General features: G+C 34.0%; 1 protein-coding gene across 14 annotated transcripts in view; it reads left to right on the top strand.

Moving 5' to 3' along the window:
- The window catches only part of DGKB (diacylglycerol kinase beta), a 713,599-nt gene that overhangs the window by 513,233 nt on the left and 176,995 nt on the right, over positions 1 to 23,371 (top strand). For all 14 annotated transcript variants that reach the window (XM_042967524.1, XM_042967496.1, XM_042967510.1 and 11 more), the window contains 2 exons: positions 12,293 to 12,383; positions 22,570 to 22,765. In XM_042967524.1, coding sequence (XP_042823458.1) covers positions 12,293 to 12,383; positions 22,570 to 22,765 — 287 coding nt within the window. The remainder of the gene's footprint in view (positions 1 to 12,292; positions 12,384 to 22,569; positions 22,766 to 23,371) is intronic.

Here is a 23,371-nt window from a genome sequence, read left to right as displayed (position 1 = left end):
CTATTTCCTTACTATTGCATATGATTCATTTGCAAGCAGAACAGTGATTATTATATGATTGTTAAATCTAAAGTGGAAAGGAAAGTAGATTATTAGAAAAAGTCTAGTAGCTTATTAATATATATGATGTGCTACAATGAAATGATTTTACTGAAGTATTAGCTAGATGATAGATTTATGGATGATGAGAGAAAATTACTCTATTTTGACGATTGAATGTAACAAAAAGAATTTAGAATTTTTTTTTCTTTCTTTTCTCTATTTGTTTGCTTTTCTTTCAGGGGTTGCTTAAATCAGTAATCCCTCAAAATGCTTCTTCATCCTGGTCACTTGCCAGTCTTTGGGCAATAATAATATTGAGAGTCTAGTAGGCAAAGGAAGCGAACTCCAGGATTGTTAGTTAATTGCAGCCTATATTTTTTGAGCTGAGAGAAAAGCAAAACTTTGTTTCCAACAGAAATATTTCACTAGTTTTATCAGATTGGAAATAATCGTTACTTTTTCACAGTGACACTTTTATTTTGTGAAAACAATAAGAGTTTGGAAATCTTTTCACTCTTTCAGAATTTTGCACATTCTCTATATTATACTGAATTAATAAAGTTGATGACCACATGTTACAAAGCCATAAAATATAAAGAAACTAGTTGATTTGCCTGGTTATTACTATATTTATTTGCCCTATCATATTCCTCTACTTCAAAGTAAACATCTAAGTATTCAGTTGAAAGACAAATACAGCCACAGTCACTAGAACTCTTTTCTTTCACATCCATTTCCATTATTACATTTATTTAGGTTACCAAGTTTCAACTCTGAAGGCTTGAATATACAAGGATTCTGAATACAATTTGAATATTGCTTTGGTGATTTTTTTGTTAAGTGCTTTGTTGTCATTTCATAAATGTTCATACAGCCAGTAATTGCATCAAAAGGAAATACACAGACCGCAGAAATATAAATTTTGTATACACACTGCTACTAACAGTATTCTTCATAAGACACATAAACTGTACAGCTAAATATGTGCCCCTACTGTGCTCGTACAATCTCAGTGAGCTAACTTTGTATCTCTTCTAGGATCTTTGACCTTTTTTCAAGAAGTTTTAGGTACCTGCTTTCTACCACCGGGCCTTTGTGCCAGAAATGTGCTGCCTTTCCACTAATTGTAACCTCTCATGAAGTATCTTTGCTTTTCTTTCTTTCTCATATTACCACAGCAATTTCACAGTGTGTATTTGAGAATTCCTATCTTCCTCACTACACTGTAGGGCAAGCACTAGAGGCAGAGCTATGGAAAGCTTTACTGGCTTTTGTATATGTTGTGCTTAGCACATTTTGAGATATGTAACATGTTTTTGTGTCTTTCCCATTTCTAGTTAGCAACACACTGAACTCAATGGGTTAAAACAAGAGTAATTTATTATTTCTCATACTTCTGTGGGTTGGATAGGCAGCTCTTCAGCTTCAGGAAACCAATTAATAAGCAGGGTTCAGCTCGTATATTAGAGCTTCATCTTCACATCATTTTCCATCCTGGGCTTCTTCTCAACATGGAGTCCATGGCACAGAGCTCCAAGAGGGGGAAAGTGGCATTTACAACTTGCACGGTGTTCCTTCTGCCACATTCAGTTGGTCAAAGTAATTCCCTAAGGCTAGTGACCCGCAGATTCAAGGTGGTGGAGAAAGAGATTGAGCTCTGGAAGGGAAAAGTGACATAGTCCCACTGCATAGGGGCTTACATGCAGGACCGGAAAGAATTTGTGGACATTAAATAATACCATTAGTTATTCAATTGTAATCAAATTTTGAAGTCCAGGAATTGGCTGATTAAAATGTGTATATTTTGTTATATATTGTTTGTGATCTTATTTTATACATATTCTGTTCTAAGAATGAAAAGAGATGGAGAGAGTGGTTTATTAATTCTAAGGGGTCATAGGCAAACTAATCTCACATTTAGATACATAATGGCTATAAGCAATATGAGAGTAGAAACTTTATTTAATCATTGATGACTTTTTAGCAGCTACGACAGTACTTGGCACGTAAGAGATTTTTAATACATCTTTGTTGAATGAATGACTAAACACAACTAACGGACATTTATTTGGTCTTTCTTTCATGTTCCTAAAGAAGTTGCTTTTTGTTTTCATCCATCTCAAACGATTGGGTTCTAAATTTTTAGAGAAATAGTTGAATGGGAAATAGAGTTCTTACTCACATATGTGATTTCGTGAATCTATAATAATTAACTCTGGCAAGATTCAGTGACACTAAAGCATTTTATATAATTATGAATAATCTTATGATAATTTTATGAATATTTGACCATTCACTAAAGAGTGCCTCCAAGAAATTTTCTTTTCATATTGATTGATACAAAATGACAATGAGCTATTCTCTCTAATCTGTATAATCTGTTCAGACTAGGAAACATCTCTAAATTAGTCATTAACCTAAATGAGTGACTATAAATATCCAATAATATTCAGGATGTAATGATTTCAACACTATATCTGGGTTCACACTGTAGTACTACTTGTGTGGACAAAGTATATCATTTGGCTCGGCCTTGATTGAAGTATGCAGGTGACTTTTTATTTAAATTCTGGAAATAGTGGAACATGTGCCTAAGTCCTTTAATATAGCAAAGAATGGTGATTTTTTATTTGTTTATGGTAATGTAAATTGAAAATAGTTTTATCTTATAAAATATTTCCAACTGGATTTCATCTTCATTTATTATACGTTTATATGGGTATGATTTCAAATACAAGGAAACAGTATATAGGCTAGGCATATTTTTAAAATAAAACAGTAGATGATACGAGAGAGAAAAAGAGGAAAAATGTTTCTTTCACATCTGTCTTAGAATTATCTAACATGTACTTGAATATACCAGCACAATGATTAATCCCCAAACTGTAATGTCTCCTTCTGTCAATTAGTTTATATACGAGTCAGCCTGAATATTTTATATAGATTAGAGCATATTTACTATCAACAAAAACAGATCATGATATTTCAGGGAGTCATCTGGGTCCCTTAAGATATGAATCAGTGACAAAAAATGTAATCTAAATAAGAATGGATTTACTGACTCACATGTTAGACTGTATAATTCTTCAATTTGATTAAAAATACCAATATTTTCAATATAATTCTAGTATCTGATTCCTGTCCATATCATTTTTATATACAACAATTAATGTGTTTGTAAAACCACTCCTCTGTAACATTGGAAAAAAGAGAGTTATCCCATTCTTCAGTTGTAGTGTGAGCAGAGTTTTAAGGTGAACCGCATTTTCAAAATGCAAAGTTGTGCTTCTTGTTGCAGAATTGGAAAGGGCTTCTAGTGTGTGAAGAAAAACCAAAGGTAAAAAACACTTAACTAATTTTCAGAGAATAGAAACAAGTTTTATTAGAAGTATTTTTTTACAGTGGTGACACTGTGGCAGTCTTCACAGAATAAAGGTAAGGGAAATAAGGTGTGAAGGAGCTAGAGAGGTGTAATTTTTTTTTCATTATTTTTTCAAGTTTTACAAAACAGAGCATCTAAAAATTGGTCAAGAGAAACATTAAAATGCAGCAAGGTATAATATGTTCTAATGAACAGAATTCCTAACTTAAAATTATTCTGTAATACTGAGGATAGTCATAGAGGATTTAATTGGCCTTTCAGTGATGGAAAGTAAATGTGTTTTATGAAAATATTTGCATAATATCTTTTTTCTCGTGTTGAACTCCTTATGTTGTATCAGAAACTGCTTCATCTCCTGATTTCAGATGTCATTCATATTTTAATATGCAAAGCAAATGTCATTAAACAGAGTTACTCAGTTTAATGTGAAGTCCTTTGTGTAGTTCTTAACTGTACAAAGTTGTCAATCAATTTATATTCTGGTTAGAAAGAGTTGCCCACAAGGCAGGACAGAAAAAAACAGGAGCTGTGTTTACTTTAAGTTTAGTGAAACTATCTCATTTAATTAACTTCCCTGAAACTAAGTAGATATTTTTTAAGTATCTGTTGAACTATATTAACACTGTGTTCTCATAATTGGTGCTTAAATAATTGACTGGTTTAGAATATTCGGTAAAAGAAAATACGGCAGACAAAAAGGGTGACAGAGTCAGAGAGACAGAAAAAGAGAAGAGGAGGAAGGGAAGTCAAATGGTGAATGTCAGAAACAGAGGTGTGGCAGGCAATTCTTTCCCTAACTAGCTCAACACATTCAATTCATATTATCCAGCTGCTTGTCCCTGCTGCCACTAACGGCCATTTGGTCTTCCTAGGAGTACTTCCAGCAGGCAATATTGTAAGTGTGTAATTATAGTCTCATCATCATTTTGGTAAGTGCAAAAACATAATTGTATCATGGTCCTCAGAAGTGACCAGGCTCTTACTCAATTTGCTCAAGTTTACCAAGTAATAAAATTTATATACCACTTAAAATAGAGGGAAGGAGGTGGTAATTCCTTTCTAGGGATTGGAATACAGTTCTTTCATTCAAGACACCATATCCATGGTATCACAATCCACAAAAACCATATTAACTCCCAGACTGCTTGATAATCATGGAATTAGAGCAAGGGAAAAGGGAGGGTTTGAGGAGCTGTGTTAGAGGGAAAACCTGACCAATTTCCTTCCTTAAGTAAGTCTTGCAATTCCCTTTTACTGTGCACATGCACAGCATCCCGTAAACCTTTAACACTTACAATTAATATGAAATAATTTAATGTTGTTCCCTGACTAGGTATTAAGTGTTGCACAAGCAGAAACTTCTTTTATTCTATGTACAAATGTAATCCCAATGTGTGTTGTGGTACCTGTCTCGATGAGGTGTACAGAACATTGAATAATTTCTGTCCCACCAGAGAGAAGAGCAGTCTAGTTTCCCTTGATGTCCAGAGTTATACATGGAGACCTGCTAATTCTCACATTTGTAGTGCCTTCCTCTTTTTTTGCTTTTAAATACAGTGAAGGCATGTTCATGTAGTAGTCACTTTCTAGTTATGAATAAAATAATCCATTTAAATAAATTATAACTTTCTTTTATAAAGAGGCATACAGAGCTTAATTACATTTTCACCATCCATTTTGGCTTGGCTCAACATATTCCTGTTTATCTTAGTGGGAAATACTATCTCTACCTTAAATATTTCTGCAGATGATCTCAGACATCATGATGTATTTCATCAATTCACGTTTCACTAGGTGACTCTGTTCCTAAGTTATTGGATATATAGGAAGGTAATTTGATATATGGGAAGTTTCTGGATATGGGTGATGGTAAGAAGTATGAATTTACCAGCTGCTTAGTAGTCGTTACAGACTTCATTGACTATAATGTAAGCAACAGATGCAAATTAGAGATACTTCAAAAAGGGATGTTTTACGAAGTTTCTTACAAGATTGTTTCAAATATATATACATGGAAATAATTCTTAGAAAATTCAGGGGGATAGCAAGTCATGACAAAAGTAAGTGTAGTTATATTGGCATGTCTAGTCAAAATATAAGCACAAGTAATTATGCTGAATAGAAATCCTCCACCTTAACTCCCTTCTTTGTTACCACTGAGTTTCACATCTAGAAAACTTGTATGACAAATAAATCACCTCATTTAGATTTTCTAAATATCTCATTCATAATAATATATGTGAAAATTCTCTTAAAAACTATAATGAGCAGTGTGTCAGCTGCTGGTAACAGAATACACAAAATAAATAAAAGTTTATTTATAAATCTCCCATGAATAGAAATCCAAAGACAGACTGTTTCACAGTTGGCTGATAAGGCAGGGATCTGGGTTAGCATGTCTAGGTTTCCCATGCCTTTTCCTTCATAGTGGCAAGATGGCCGCTCCATCTCCAATTATAATCTTACATGACAACATGCAAAAACAGGAAAGGAGGGGCAGAGCTTTCATTTTGCATGTGTCTCTTTACCAGAGAGGAAAATCTTTCATAGAAACCCACAGTATACTCCCATCAGGTCCCATCGGTCAGCTCTAGATTACATTGTTATCTTTAGTTGGCTTATTTCAGGAGAGGGGAATAGAAGTTCTTTTAAAATAGAAATATGAACAAAGGAGTCATCTAATGATGACCTATATGACCTATAACATTTCCCTTTTGGCTTAGGGAGAAGTTTCAGGTGATGCTGCATTCATTATTACATTTAATGAGAGACAGTATGGGAAAAAAGCTAGAATTTCTTGAGTTAGGTTATGCTCCTTCCCATATGATGTTAGGAGAATGAGTTTGCAGCCTCATTGGGTTCACCTGTGACAGTGTCTTGCTCAATAACAGCAGCAATTATTGCTATCACAATTTTGTTTCATCTTTCAAACAGTTTTCTTAGGGAAGCTTTCATGATTGTGAAATACTTAATAGTAAAGTTATTACTTTACTCTTGTCCTCCCTCTAATTATTATGGGAAGATACTCAATTGTAAGCATGCCTGGACATCATTTATACATTTTATAGGTTTAGTTTTACATTTCATATAAATATTAATTTATCACTGCTCTTGGGACCTTACCATGTAGATACTTCTTTAGCATGGACTTGGCAATGTGGCATCACTACTGCTTTTATTCTTTTCCATTCTCACTCTCCTAATTATTTCTAATAAAAAGTGGAGAAAACATTTAAGAAAGAAATGGTTGATTAGCACGTACAGTAGAAAGTTCTTATATACAAAAACACTCATATATAACCACATATTCTTTTTCTTTTATAAAGAGAATTTAAAAAAATAATTGAAAAGTCATACTGAAACTTTTTGATCTTTGGATGCATCCTTTTGTAGGGGAAATTTCTTTACTCATGTCAGAGCAGTTCAGGTTAAAAATTGTACTTTTAGAATATCCATCTTTTTTTACACACTAAGACAGAACATTGTGTGATTCTGTCTGAAGTTTCTGTAGCTTGTTTCATTGTCTCCTGGGGACTTACCATGCATATCTTATGAATGAGCATTAGATACAAGCACTTTTATATGTCATTAGAAAGAATTATATCTGTACCTATTGTTTGGAGATATGAAAAATGTTTGCTCTCTTTGGCGTGAATATAAAATATCCCCACTATGGTCATTACAGCTGTGTTTCTTCCTTATGAAATAATATTATCAACATTATTCACTTGCTGTGAAAGGATTATAAATTACTAGTTACAAAACAACAACATGGGTTTCAGGGTATCAGTAAAATGTGTAGTATTTGACAATACAGAATATAGGGTCCCTTCTGCCACTAGTACGTTCCTGTGGGTAGTAATTGCCATAAAACTATAGTTTCAAATTTCTGTAAGCAAATGTATAACTCTTTGTGCACTTCAGTGTTTAATACTGTGATTTTTATAAACTGGAGTAAGAGTGCCCATTCATTCCCAAATCTCAAACTTTAAGCAGCCTTTTTCATAACCATTTATTCGTGTATTTACAGTTGCCAGTGAAAAGAAAAAATTAAATAGCAAATCTCATTTGGTTGGGTATAGACTTCATTCTTAACAAATGCCTGGACAGTTTGCAGATGTCAAGAGGTGACAGCCTAAGCTACAAGTGTCCCCAGCCTTGCCCCCTTATGTTAACCTATGGTTGCTGCATTGTCAAGGCCCCGCTGCCCTGCCCGCTCTGTTTGCCGCCCTCCCCCCGTAGGAGCTTCTCCTGCCTGGGGCTGCAGCTCTTAGATGCTGCTGGTCTGCCCAGGAATCAGGTCCCACCACGGCATTACCACTAGGCTTGTGTATTTTTACCTCACTAAGTTTGGTAAGAAGCGAGTAACCCTATAACCAGTGTTTAGTGTCATGGCTTTTGATACTGAAAGATAAATAAAACTGAATTGATTGTATGACATAAATGCACCTCTTGAAACACTTACCCTATTGCTGTGAGCCAAGAGTGCTGCCTGCATCTTTTAACACTGATACTGTTAGCCAAGTTCAAAATTCCTGCTGTGTTCCTAGCATGTTCTGTAGAGTTGTGAGACTGAATCTTACCATTAAAGTTAGTGAATCGTTAGAAACATTGTTCTTCATGAGAAAATGATTTTCAAGCCAGAATTGAAATAACTGTTGAAATACTTTCATAACAGGACAAAAGTGAAAGAAAGCTAGTGAAAAAAAATGAGATTTTTGAAACATCCCTAATGGATAGAAAAACATACTGGTTTTAAATCCTTTCTAACTAAGCTACTTAAGGCATTGTTTTTACTTTCATATTGAAAAGCAATGATCAAAAGAGTTTTATTTTCTTATCTCATGAGCATGTTATCCATAAAATATAGGTAGAATTGCTTAGTTAAGGATGCTTGAAAAGGGGAGTCAAGTGTCTAATAGAAGACTTTTCAGATGTTTGCATATTAAGTAGTAATATCTTAATAATTATATATATATATATTTATAATAGAATAAAAAAGAAAGACATCTGTGAGAAAAAAAGCTGACCCTTAATTTTAAGAGTAATTTCACTGAATTAACAACTCTCTGTGTTTATGACTTCTGAGCTTTCTACATAAGATAAATGAACCAGTTTGACCCTTCTCTTTATGTTTCAACTTCATTAGAAATGATCTTAATATCTAATTAGGCTCTTTGTTATTCTTTGTGGAAAATGCACTAGCAATGCATGTTCCGTTTGTTTGTTTTATGTTTGCTGCATTTACAATACGTAGCAGACAAAAGCCAAATCAAAAAACATGTATACCAGGAAGAAAAAAAATCCAAGGAAAGTATATTGAGATTAAATGACCTGTTTGTAAGTTCCGAACTTGGAGAACAAAATATTACCTACATTTTATAATGACAAGTATGATTCTTTGCTTGAACAAAATATCTGGTAGTTTACATTTCCCTGAGGATATGTAAAAAAGACAAAGTGGCCGTTGGGAAGAAAATCTTGACAAATGTGAGCTCATTTTTAAAAGTTTTTACCTGAACATCTGGTAGCCACGCACGTTAAATATTAAACCAAAACCTGTGACTTACAATTAAATTCATTGAAATAGGATTTAATATATTAATGAATTAAAATTATGATAATATGGGTCACTTCTTGTAGGACATTTGTCATCATACCTGGAGTCACAAAACCTGTCTAAGAATACAATAAATTTGAATTTGGTGTGGATGTTTCACAGTGTGTTAAATGTCCAGTTACCTTATTATTCTTAAAGTCCAAAGCTACATGTTTTCTCTGGCAAATTTGAGTTTGAATTATTTGGATCATTTTCTAATGTTAGCTGTAAAAGTAAATAGCATACATGCTTAAATGTGCTTTTTTGCATTTCTACAACCTAAAGACCAGTTTGGTTGAAAAAATAAAATTTAACAGCTTTTAATTTGTCATGTGGAATCTGATTCTATGTGTTTTTTATTACCTCCATATATTTATCTAAGTGAAACATAAAATGGTTGTAATAATGGAGAATTTAAAGCAGCTTTTGCACATGAGCAGTAATGCTAACTAATATGGGGAATAAAGACTGAATGTAAATTCTCAGAGTTTCTTTTTTTGGGGGATGTATTTCCTAAAGTTGGTATATTTTGGTTAGCTGATACAAGCCCTCCATCATCCTAATTAAGCTATGAAGAGTTTTGATGGACAGAATGGGAAAAAAAGTAGGGAGTAACCATTGATAAGGAATATAAGCAGTCTCATGTATGTATATGTATGTGTGTGTATGTGTGTACATCTATATATATTTAATTTTCAAACTACCATGCAATATACATTAGATCACAGAACCTGTCATAATATAAACACACATCCTTCTTTTGCTGGAGTAATGTTCTGGTATTTCTACATGTATATCCAGAAATAATGACCTTGGTATGACAGAAATCTATATAATCTAATATCATGAGTTCCTACTGATACTACTTAATTTACGCCCCTTATATTGAGCCTCTTTTCTCCCTTTCCCTTGCCACTAGGTTTAGCCCTTCATTTATATTTCATTTGTACTATTCCAATAGCCACATTTCTGTTCACATGACTAGCATTTCAACATTTTAGCCCCCTTATTCATTTCGGCTAAACTTACTGCTCATAAACCAGAGCTGGCCATGTCACTCAACTGGTAATAAAGGTCTGTCAGCATCCTATTAATCTAGAATGTCAACTCCAAACCTCCTAGCTTGACATATATGTTCTGAAACAGACCTTTGTTAGCCCCTACCCCGTATTAAGTCATTCTGCATACCTAAACTGCCCAGAACTTGTTTTTCTTCCTTGTTCGCCACCTTCTACTGACCTATTAAAGTGTCGCCTTATCTTCTGAAGCTCTCTGGCCTCTCCCAGGAATAAGCGGTTGACTCACTGAAATGTTTCCCCATAACATTTTGTTCATATATTATATAAAGAATTAACTTTTTAATCATTTCATATGTCCATAATCTTACAACATTCTGCGCTCCTTGGAAACAAAGCATTGTGTTCATATTTATATATTTACAACTTAACACAGTAGCATATGGAAGTTAATGTCCTTACTGAATATTTGTTGAATGAATGAATGGATGAATAAATGAGTCCAAGAAGGTCTGGATAAAATGCTAACACAAGTGTTATTAGAAAACTTGCTGAACATAGAGAGACAGTTCCAAAATGTCATAAAACATCTACTTGTTATTATCCTAAGATTGTCTTGAAACTACTGCATAAAATCATTATTTCCCTCTCAGTTTATTGAATGCCATGTTTTCATCAGAATGATGAATCAATAGGAAAATATTTTTAATTTGTGTAACTTCAGCCATTGTGTAAATTTGTAAACTTACATATATTGAATGAAGTAGATATTTACATTAATTTAATATAAATTTGCCTGTAGGCTCAGGCCCACAGATCTTGGTGTTAAACCTATTCTATCTAATTAGCTATCATCTCTTTCTAACTACTCACATATATGAAGTCAGGCCATAACTCGAGGAAAATATTCTCCAAAAAAGAGTAAGGATTCATGGTACTAGAATCCTAGGCATAGGACACTTTCAGATTACTGGCCTGAATATGGTGATTGATACAACAAGGGCTAGTGAAAATTTTGTAAGTAAATAAGTCCTTGTATGAGGCTATTATTGGACATGTCTAGATAGATGAAATTAGTTTTATAATTCCTAATTTCATATTAGAGAACTCTATTCAACACACTGTAATAATAAACGTTGTATTAGGCTCCATGTAATTTTCCATAACTGATCATAGGGCTGAATTAAGTAAGGTCCTCGCCAAATGTATTTTTAATTGTTGAAATGTTTTACCTTCTAATGTGAAAAGCCCATATCAATATTTATAAGCCAAAAAGAATAATTTGTTATGAGAGATATATTTGAATATGGCAAAAATTTTTGTTTTGCCTTTATGTGCAAAAATGTATCTTATTTTACCTGCTTTTCTCCTAATTGAGGGCATAATACCTTGTTAAAATACGTGTAATTAAAAATTGCGGGTTTTTTTCATGAGAATGAACTTTTAAATTCAATATTGGGTAATACACTATTACCTAATGTAATTAAGTTACATTAAATGATCATAAATTTATTTACCTGGCACAAAGAAAGATAGGGTTACTGGATCATGGGAGAAAATAAATTTTGAGCATCTTACTTCCAGATAATATACTAAAATATTTTAAACTATATTTTTTGCAACTTTTGTTATACTGATAAAATACTACTACTTCTTTTGTTCTTCCATATGGTATCATAGTTTTTCACTACTATTCACAGAAAAGAGGCTACTGTCTGAAAAAAATAATGGTTATCCCAAAGTTACTAAATTTTATCTTTATGGATAACCACTATTTTTTTTTCTTTTCAATATGCTATTCAATCATGTCAATCTCTGATGAATACCTAACCATCTAGAAATATTTAGCATTGTTAGCTTAGTCTCATTTTTCTCATAAAAAGCTCCAATTGTTTTTTTTCCCTTTATGATTATAGAGTTGCTGGTCTAAATCAAGTTGTCTCTGAACAAGCTAAGAATTATAAGCACTAAAATCATATTTTAAAACCTGAGCAACCAATATATATAAAAGTCAAAGATATACTTGTATCTATCAGATCAACATATTCTTCTAATTCCCTCAGAGGCAATCATATAATTTGACACCAACATTTAAGCTTTGAAAATTATGTGACCATCTATTATGTTATAGATGGTATATGTCCTCAAACCTTTTTTATGACTTATAATACAAGAAAGGACTGCTCAATTAAAAAAAAAAATCCCTTCTGTTATTGATAATTGCCTAAGCTGCTTCTTCCTTTCCTTTTTCAGAATGAAGAACAAATTTTGGTATTTTGAGTTTGGCACATCTGAAACTTTCTCAGCCACCTGCAAGAAGCTACATGAATCTGTAGAAATAGAAGTAAGAAACATGAATTATATTTTATAATACAATGAAATGGCTTGAGTTTGGTTATTAATGTTTGTGACAGCCCATGTGAGGAGTTATACTTTGAGCAATCCATATAACTTTAATCCACAATCCTAAAATTTCATTTCTGTCACTCATTGCGACTCCAACACTATCTGAATTATTAGTATAAAGTTAAGTTTTGAGTATAAGTTGTTTTAATACACTATAAAAGGATGAGAGGTGGGACACAACTTTAGAAATCATTGGAGAAGTTGCTAGGCATAGTGTGGTTAGAAAAATGTAAAATGAAGGAAAGTACTTGAAAAGAAAGGAAAAAAGTTGCAAGATACATTAAAGAATACTTTATTTTCAGGTCTCAATATCTTACAATCTTTAAAACACAGTTAACTAAAATTGTACTTGATTTTGTGAATAAAACTTAAAATATATACTTTTCCATTCCATTCCCATTCATTAACTAGATTTTTCTCAGTTCCCGAGGTTGCCATTTCCCCATTACATTTATAGGAAGCGGAAAAACCAAAAAAGAGAGCAAAGATAGCAAGAAAGACAAACTTTGAAAAGATTTGGAGCAAATAGGTCCTCCAAAAGAATATAGCTACTGTGGGACTAAAATTTTTGGAGGTGAGTTATAATATAAAATGACTTAGTTTTGTTGAGAAATTTTAGGGGGTTAAGAAAAAGGAAAAGTTATATTTTGTTGAGTGGTAAAGACAAACCAAAGGAACATAATTATGAAACAAGAACATCTAATGACTAGCTGATAAGAATTGTGAAATATTGGCTTTAGCACTTTTTATTTTAAAAATGAATACATAACTTACCTACTAAGACCTAATCATTAGTGGTATATATTCAGGTAATGAGTTTGATAAACAAAATTAGTTATGAATCCATTGGATCATAATGGCCTGCCTAAATTCTTCATTATTCTAGATTTCTCGTTTACTGTTAATGATTGTGACAGCAAAAGTGGTCCTATTTCAGAATGTGACCTTTTTGGGGTTTTTTGGCGGATAAATTCAAGTATTAGAAGTAAAATTGGTGATCATGGAATGGAAAATACCCTCCGTGACCGAATCAGATCATAACCTGAAAAGGAATATAATCCCAAAAGATGAAGGATTTGGGTTCGACATGGGCTTTCTGTAATTACTGTTCATCAAGATTTATATATGTATATATTTCATATACATATGTAGAGAGTGATATATTTAGATAGTTATATATATATATATATATATATACACACACATATATATTTATAAAAAATAAAAAGCAATATTTCTTTACCTTTAAAATAATTATTTTAAGAAATTCTCAATAAAGTGGATTTTGAGCATTGTTTTACCCTCAGAAACCTATGCTCAAAGAAAATCCATAGAAGGCAAAAATGAAAAAAATAAAAGTATGACTTCTGGTTGAACTTAGGGTGAATACTCTGAAGCCTCTTGCACTTCTCCTTGCTTTATCCTACCACTGAACACTGACTGAAAAAAATGTTGAACTAGGAGAGAGAATTCATGGATAGGAAAACTCAGTATTGTCAGGATGTCAATTCTTCCCACCTTGATCAATTGGTTCACTACAATCACAGTCAAAATCCCAGCAGATTTGTGGGTGAGTGAGTACTAACAAAATGATTATAAAGTTCCTATGGGGAGTCAAAAGAGCCAGGATGTCCAACACAATATTGCAGGAGAAGAATAAAGCTGGAGGACTGACACTACCTGACTTCACGGCTTACTATAAAGCCACAGTAATCAAGACAGTGTCGTACTGATGAAAGAAGAGGCAAACAGATCAATGGAATAGAATAGAGGGCCTAGAAATAGACCCACCCCATAAATATACTCAAGCTTCTTTGACAAAGGAAGAAAGCCAATGCAATGCAGCAAAGGAAGTGTTTTTTTACTAATGGTGCTAGAATAACTGGATGTCCACTAACAAACAAAAAAACAATCTAAAAGAAATGAATTCACTCTTAACAAAAGTGAACTCAAAATGTATCAAGAACCTAAATGTAAAACATGCGACTATAAAACTTCTAGAAGATAACATAGGAGGAAATCTAGATGGCCTTGGGTGTGGTGATGCCTTTTAGATACAACACCAAAGGCGCACAAACAGTAGAAGAAATAATTGATAAGCTGAACTTCACTGAAATTAAAAACTTCTTCTCTGTGAAAGACGTTGTCAAAAGAATGAGAAAATAAGCCACAGACAGAAAATAATTGCAGAAGATATATCTGATAAGAGACTGTTAACCCAAAATGTACAGACTCTTAAAACTTAATAAGGAAATAAACCACTCCACTGAAAAAAATGGGCCAAAGACTTTCACAGATACCTCACCAAAAAAAGACATACAGGTGGCAAATCACCACATGAGATGATGCTCCATATCACATCATCAGAGAAATTTAAATTAAAACATTAATGAGATACAGCACTACACCAAAACACCAAATGCTTGTGAAGAGGTGCAGCAGTAGGAACTCTCATTTATTGCTTGTGGGAATGCAAAATGGTACAGCCACTTTGAAAGACAGTTTGGTGGTTTGTTACAAAACTAAACATATTCTTACCATATGATCCAGCAATCATCTTCCTTGGTATTTACCTAAAGGAGCTGGAAAGTTATATCAACACAAAAACGTGCACACGGTTGTTTACAAGTTTAATAATTGCAAAACTTGGAAGAAAACGAGATCCTTCAGTAGGTGAATGGATAAAAAGACTATGGTACATTCAAACAATGGAATATTATTTAGTGCTAAAAAGAAATTAGCTATCAAGCCTTCAAAACACATGGAGGAAACTGAAATCTGTTTTCCTAAGTGAAAGAAGCCAATCTGAAAAAGCTGCATACTGTATGATGCCAACATATGACCTTCTGGAAAAGTAAAACTGTAAGACAGTAAAAAGATCAATGGTTTTCAGGGGTTGTGGGGAGAAGGAGAGATGAACAGGCAGAGCAAAGAGAGGATGTTAGGGCAGTTATAATACTCTGTAAAATATAACAATGGTAGAAAACTTCCTTGGTTTGTTCAAACCCAAGGAATGAACAGTTGGAGTGAACCCTAATGCAAACTATGGGCTTTAGATGATTGTGATGTGTCAGTGTAGGTTCATCAGTTGTAACAAATTTACCACTCAATCCAGGACGCTGATAAATGGGGATGCTGTGCCTGTCTGTTAGATAGATGGGAAATCTCTGTACGTCCCCTTGAATTCTGTGGTGAACCTTAAGCTGCATGAGAGAAACAGAGAAAACGTGAGTGGGGAAGGGGCAGATAGAGAGGGAGACAATTCTAAACAGGCTCCACACTGTCAGCGAGGAGCCTGATGCGGGACTCAAACCCACAAAACTGTGAGATCATGACGTGAGCCGAGATCAAGAGTTAGACGGTTAACCAACTCCAGGCACCACCCCCCCAAAAAATAAAGTCTTAATTTAATAACATGTTGATCTAGAATATAACATTATATGTCAAAAAGGTAAAAAAAAGAGAGATTTAGAAAACATAACAAAGGACATTCATTTGAATGAAAATGAAAATAAAGCACATTTTATGAAAAAAAAAGTTTTAATGATAAAATTGTATGGTTTTGTTTCACACAGCTTTATATTCTACAGAAAATTGATTTAGAATGCCCCCCCCCCCAAGAAATATGGGCACCTAGAATAAGTTATTCTTCCTGGTGTCTTACTTTTACAAGCCCTCCAAATCTGGCTTCCTAGCTCTGCATTTACCGGCATATTTGGGGTCACATTGCAATATCATGTATAAATCAGAACCAGTGCCATGCCCTCACCACTTTCTTGTTGCATATCCTGAATACTGTTATAATGTTATGTATTTATCTCAGTTCTAAAACTTGAGGGGTGTGTGTGTGTGTGTGTGTGTTTGTGTGTATAGATGGTAACGCAAAACCGGCTTTTCTACTCACTTTTTAATGAATCCAGTCTATCATAGTAGCAAAATATGCCTTTCTACCCTCAAGGTTACTTTATAATTTAATATAACAAAAACGGTAATTTGGAAATTGGATTCTGTTTGCTGTTGCTCCCTACTTGGCCTAAAACTGTACCAACCATGATTTGAAAATACATAACTAAAGATAAAAATACAAGAGTACCTCAAGTAGATACATGCTTTATCAGCAGCTTCTTCAAAACAAACTATTTGCTCTGTGACACTTTATTTCACTTTTCTTTTTCATAGAGGAAACTTTTTCCAAAAGGGATGAATATTTGGAAAAATATGAATACCATGGTATAAGAGTTGATAATAATAGCTAATTTTTATCTCTTATTAACTATACTGTCTTCTTGGTGCTAAGCAGTGTGTATACATTGTCTGATTTAAGTCTTTGTCAATCAATTAGAGAGGTTCCCATATATTTCCACTACAGAGATGAGCAAATGAGCATGTTATTTAATAATTTAAGAGAAACAAGAATTGTGTTGCTGACAAAATGTGTAAATCTAAGGAAATAAATAAATTGGAAATGATATATATAATAGGAAAATATATATGATATATATAACATGTGTAATATATATAGCATGCAGGCATATATATGACGTGAAAGAGAGATGAACAAAGGTGAAATTTTTAATTTTAAAAATTTAAATTATTCTCTTTGTTACAAAAGATAAATAATACAATTAAAAGTCTTAAAATTAGAAGATATGTTAAAAGCAAAGTTTGTGTTAAACTATTTGGGGCATAGATGTGCACCTAAGAGTCATAGGTCAACATCTGGAAATGAAGCTCTAAAGTTGGTGGACTTTTAATTTGTTCCATGTACCAGGCAACATTCATGAGAAAGTAGAATAGTCCATTTTCCAAAGTTTTTCAGTCTTTTGGTTAATTTCTGAGACTAAGAAAGATGGTATGTTTTGAGGGTTAGAATTTCCATTCCAAAGCGCTAAGATTTGTTTTAGTGATTAAGTACTTCTATAAAAACCAAAATGATCTCCAGGATTAACAAAGGGCAAGAAGCCTCAGGGACACAAAATAAATTCAGAAGGATTCTACAGTGAAGATTCTTCCTACCCAGTAATCTGCAAAACACTGAGCTTTTAAAGACAATGGGGCAAACTTTTATAGCTCAGCCTCTGTCCCATCTGTATCACAATTACCTTGGATACTCCTTCAACACATATATAGAGCACCTTAGCTGGGTCTCAGCCATACCAAACCACAGTCTTGGGGCGGGGAAATAAAATTTGTGGACGGACATTTTTTAACAACTTTATTGAGGCATGTTTGACATACCAAAAACTGTACATACTTAATATATACAACTTGATGAGTTTGGGCATAAATGTGTACCCATGAATCCATCACCACAATCAATGCCATCAGCATACCCATCACCTTCCCTCTTTGTGAAGTGTGTGTGTGTGTGTATGTGTGTGTGTCTGTGTGTGTGTGTTTATGTGTGTGTGTGTGTGTCAGAGACAGAGAGAGAGAGAGAGAGAGAGAGAGAGAGAGAGAGAAGGACACTTACAAGATCTATCCTCTCTTCTAAAGCTTTCTAGGTGATTTTTTTTTTTTTTTTTGCTAATGAAATTCTAAAAGCAGTAAGAAAGGAGACTATAAAAGTGTGGACCTCAACAAATGTCACTAAAAACAAAAGTTGGACTCGTTAAATCCAAAACATAAACAACTTCTTATTCCACAAGAGAGTAAGAAATGTGGTAGGGGTGGGGCATAGTGTTATTTTATTAAGATAAAACATCATAATTTTTCTTAGGAGAATGAAGAAGAAATGAGACAAGTAAAAACAGAGTGAATGACCAAGAGATGAATGAATATTCTCTTCTGTTTAGCAGAAGTTATTTTTAATGAAATAACTTCTGGTAAGAATTCTAATATCCCAGCAATAATTTTTAGCCTTCGCAGTATCTATTAAAAAAGAAAAATATGTAAAACTCAACTGATTTTCTGCTGATACTTATGGCTAATGCTGGATATCTTGAGCCAGCGATATTATCATCAACGTGTTTAGCAACTGTGTGTGTGCATGCGTGGTACAGGCCTCAAAGTTTCCTGTTTTCGGGTTTGCCTCCATCTTTCTCTCGCTTGCCTACCAGCTCCCATTCTTCTCTGAAAGTCGTCTTGCGATTATCCACAATGAAGACTTCTATCACTACCACTGGACTGCCAGCTAATACTAAAATCACTTAAAAGGCATGCCCTGGGCCCCTATACCACACTGTCTTTTGTAGATAGAAGTCATAAAATGCATTTCAAAAAACAATGAGCTTACCCACGGGAAAATATAGAGTACCCAGCCTTCAAACATCAGGAGAGATGCTGTTAGGCCATTTATGTGTACAGGAGTGTTTTATTTTTTTAATTTTTTTTAAATTTTATTTTAAAAAAATTTTAGTGTTTTTTTTATGTCTGAGAGACACAGAGAGACATGGCACGAGAGGGAGAGGGAGACACAGAATCCGAAGCAGACTCCATGAGACTCGAACTCACGAACCGTGAGATCATGACCTGAGCCAAAGTTGGATGCTGAACCAATTGAGCCACCCAGGCACCCCTGTACTGGTGTGTTTTAATTAGTGGATTTGCTGTTGTTCTCTGCAAATACATACATAATTGGGTGTTACGAATCCATATGAATTTGAAGAAACTCTTCTAAAAGTACACATAAGCTATTTTACTCCAGGCTACTTTATATAATGAACAAAGCAATGTCTGTATGCTTGATTAAATCAAATTATGGATAATTTTTATTTGACCTGGGCAAAGAATTAGACTCCAATGGAAAAATATTTACAGGGTATCATTAATTATATCTCATCAAATCTATCCACACTTACAACTCTCCTAAGTTCCTCACATTCTGAATTTTCCTATCAAATGACATGTTAACTGAATCTCAAACAATACATTTATTTATAAAAGTTTGTCTTTAACATCTCTGCATAATTTGGTGCAAGGTATGTTTGTTTGTAAGCAAGGATTAAACTACACTGGCAGAAAAAAATTAAACCATCTTCATTTCTTTTAGGTAAATTTGTGTCTGGATAAGATCTTCCAAATTAAAACTGAAAAGAATGGACAGTGGCCTCATAGCATCACAGTCTGCAAATAGCTCCCATAGTACTATATGTTAACGACCTTTTTTCTACATAATAAAAATATTCAGGATTTATTGACTAACTGAGGCTGTTAGCTTTTAAGCTTTTATATTCTTTCCTCTGTAGCTACCTTTTTAAGAATCATAAATCTTCAAAGCGGATGAAAATATTATGTGACACAGTATTATAACTTGTTTATATTTCATAGCCTTCACGTCAGCTTTTATTTCCATGCACTCAATTGGTGTGCTACAATTCCTGGTCTCCATCTGAACTAGCCCCGAAATTTTCCAGACTAATGAACAAAATGTTAAAGCAAACAGAGGAAGGTAACCTGGGGTCAAGAACTAGTGGAAACAAATCATTAATAAATAGCAATTTATGTAAGTACGTTGTCCTGCTCTCATCGAAAACTCAGTGTTCTTCATTAGTCCTTCTATGGGACTCCTTGAGGATTTTTTTTTTTTTCATTTTTCCGAAAGCTGCTTGCTCTGTTTCCTTGAAACTACACGTGACGAGACTTGGAAAAGTGAAAACATGAATAATAGTATACACTGGTATTTTTCAATTGTCACATGTAACTCCCCTAGTTCAATTAAAACGAAAAAGCCTGTTTGCAACCGCTCTCCTTTTCTGCAGATGAACAAAGGAATACTCCTTCACTAATTCTGAAAGTAACTTGTCACAGTGGGGTTCTAAGGCCTAGTCAAATAATTGTCTTAGTGTACTACCTGCTGTGTTCAATATTGAGTGAAAATGGAAGCCAGGCCCTAACTCTAACTTATTTCACAATTCTTCTGTTATTTAAATGATTTTAGTCAGTTTGGGGAAAGCCAGACCTTTATAAATTAACAGCAGGGAAATACCAAAGGTGTCAGATTGCATATTTATCATCTTTTTCGTGTAATACTTAAATATGTATTAAGAAGTGACTGACATAAATTAGGCAGATTTCAGAAGCCACAGGCCGTGGCTTGTAGAGGACCCCCTTCTGCTTGACATTTCATCCTTGTCAAAGATCAAATTATTTTAATTTAGGCTGCAAATTATAAGGAATGAAGACTTCTTTGTGGGAATTCCCTGTGGTAATCTGACTTTTGTTGTTACTGCTGCTTGTCAGTGTGCAAAAGATATAATATGCATGCAAATAAGGTTAAAAAATATGTACTATCTAATTATCCAGCCAGTACATTCCACTTGAAGACAGTGGGAGGGCTGACACACAGTATGTGTTTGATTCATTGAGGCCTGCAGGGTATTTACACAAGATTACTTTTAATTATGAAATTAATATCTGTTTATCTAGAATATATAGCAGTAAGTGAGTATACACATGAGCAGAATTCTTTAGTAAAAAGAAATCATCTTAATTTAATACATGAAAAGGAGGAAAAAAAATCGCTTGTTTCTAGGGGGGAAAAAAGGCATCATCCAGACCTTGGTTTCACCCCCTTTGAAACAAATTGAATGAAAACTTGGCACCTTCGCTAGAATTTGTTTCTAGCCCTGCCAAGTAGACTCAAGATGTGTTGCTTTATTTCACAGTTTTTATATTTTAGCGAACAAGATGCAGGATTAGATTCGGCACGAAGACACAAATGTGGAAAAAAGAGAGATTTCTTGTTTGTTTTTTGTCTTTTCATTTAGGTGGAGCATTATCTCTTCTAGGTTCAAAAATTCATCCTTTCCATGAGAGACAGATGAAGTCAGTATCAGTGTTGTTTGTTTCTGAAATAACGCGTGGCAAATAAAACAGCCCCACTGCAGATAGACTTCAGTTTAGGAAATGCATATCCCTAACAAAGTTCTTTGTAAAACAAAGTGTTACATATTTGCATCTCTTCTCATATCAGCTCATATCAGCTGACGAAGGGAAAACAGTATCTGGGATAAATTCACAGTAAGTGCCATTTTAGAAACCTCAAAGTGAACGAACAAATAAATAATAATTCCAAAAATACAGCATGGCCTTGCCATTCTCCACACGTGTCCCTCAGTAAAAATGAACAGAAAAATCAAAGAATTAAAAAGTGACCACTCTGAATATCACAGAGCCTGGTCTGTTAGCAAGTTTCATATTTTTCATAATCAAAAGGGTTGTTTTGTCACCAGGTGAACAAAAAACTGTGGCTGATTAATTATTTTTATTCTTCCGTTTGTTGTTAAAGCAGCTATAAAGTAATGGTGGGTTGGAGATTGCTTTTACTGCTGTTCTTGGCATTGCTCTCACTCAGCCTGCCTGGTCCTGCTCCTCCATATTCCTTCGGACAACAGTGCCTCTCATTGCCTTTTGACACTGTGCTTGGAACTTAACCTAGTGCCAGAAACCATCCTTGGCCCCTGTGACGTAATTCAGGTCTCTGAACTGCTGTTTTTTTTTTTTTACTTTTTTTCCCCCCAAAGTCTATTAAGCTGCTTCTTTCTCTGATCAACCAAGTGAGATCACAAATATGAATTGCTTCCTTATTTTCCTTCAATAGTGGCTTGCAGCGTGTTCTAAGTAGGAGGCGGTCACAAAAAGTTCTGCCTGACTCGTGAGTTCAAGTCCCACATGGGGCTCTGTGCTGGCAGCTCAGAGCCTGGAGCCTGCTTCGGATTCTGTGTCTCCCTCTCTCTCTGCCCTTACCCCATTTATGTTCTGTCTCTCTCTCTCTTTCTCTCAAAAATAAATAAACATTTAAAAAAATTTCTGCCTGAGTGTTGACCAGGTTTCCTAGACTCAACTTCTTTGCAGCACGTCGGAAATTGCTAGCTGGACACACAGACACTAATGTGTGTCCTTCCCAATGGGTTTCTCTAAATAAAGATAGACTGATGATTTAATTTGATCATGTTTAAAGATATGTTTAATTGATAGCTGGTTAATGTTAATGTCTCCTTTACCTTTCATATTGACATTTAGCGTAGTCATTTAAGTGTTCTTGAATGGTTTATTTAAATAGGACAAGATTGTGGACTTAAAAGATGCTATTGAAAGATAAGGAAGTGCAAAAGAAGAAATCAGGGAAAGGATGATCAAATATCTTACTGTTTTTTTTTTTCTTTGTTCTTTTTACTGATCAGTGTGATGGAGTACAAATAGATTTAATAAACATCTCTCTGGAAGGAATTGCTATTTTGAATATACCGAGCATGCATGGTGGATCCAATCTTTGGGGAGAGTCTAAGAAAAGACGAAGCCACCGCCGAATAGAGAAAAAAGGGTCTGACAAAAGGACTACACTCACAGATGCTAAGGAGTTGAAGTTTGCAAGTCAAGGTTAGTTTTCTCTCATTTAATTGTGTTAACTTGCTTCTTAACCTGCTTTTGAGGCTACGTTAAAATTAAAGACTTTTCCATTGCACTACAGTCTACGTATATATGCAGTTATATTTTTCATACAATCAGATATGTATGTGTAATTTAGTTATATCATAATATATTCTAAAATCACATATACACTGGTTGTATTTTTCATTGATTTTTTTCCTTCTTTGGATCTCATTTTTTTTTTATTCTCCTTCCCCACAGAAAATTGAATACATGTGGGTATTAAGTAGATAAGATTATAGGATATATTGCACATTAAGTTCTGAAATGTGATCATCTTAGTCAAGATGTTTGAGTTGTTATAACAAGAGCCTTGTTAAGGCTTTTCTAACGTTGTGTTACAAGATTTTTTATTTTTGGCTTTGTTCAGTCAGGCTATGACATCCAAGCTATCTTACATTTAGGTGTTGCTCTATAATGACATATTTAAATATCCCACAAAAAATTTTGGTTAGCTGCTGTTATTTTTCCAGAAATTTTATAACAACAATTGGGAGACCTGGGAAACAGATTGTAAAAGACTTAAAAAAATGGGGTAGAATAGCTGTGGATCAG

Source organism: Panthera tigris, chromosome A2 (genome assembly GCF_018350195.1).
Source record: "Panthera tigris isolate Pti1 chromosome A2, P.tigris_Pti1_mat1.1, whole genome shotgun sequence".
Taxonomy (NCBI): Eukaryota; Metazoa; Chordata; class Mammalia; order Carnivora; family Felidae; genus Panthera; species Panthera tigris.
This window is presented reverse-complemented; position numbering and strand designations above follow the sequence as displayed.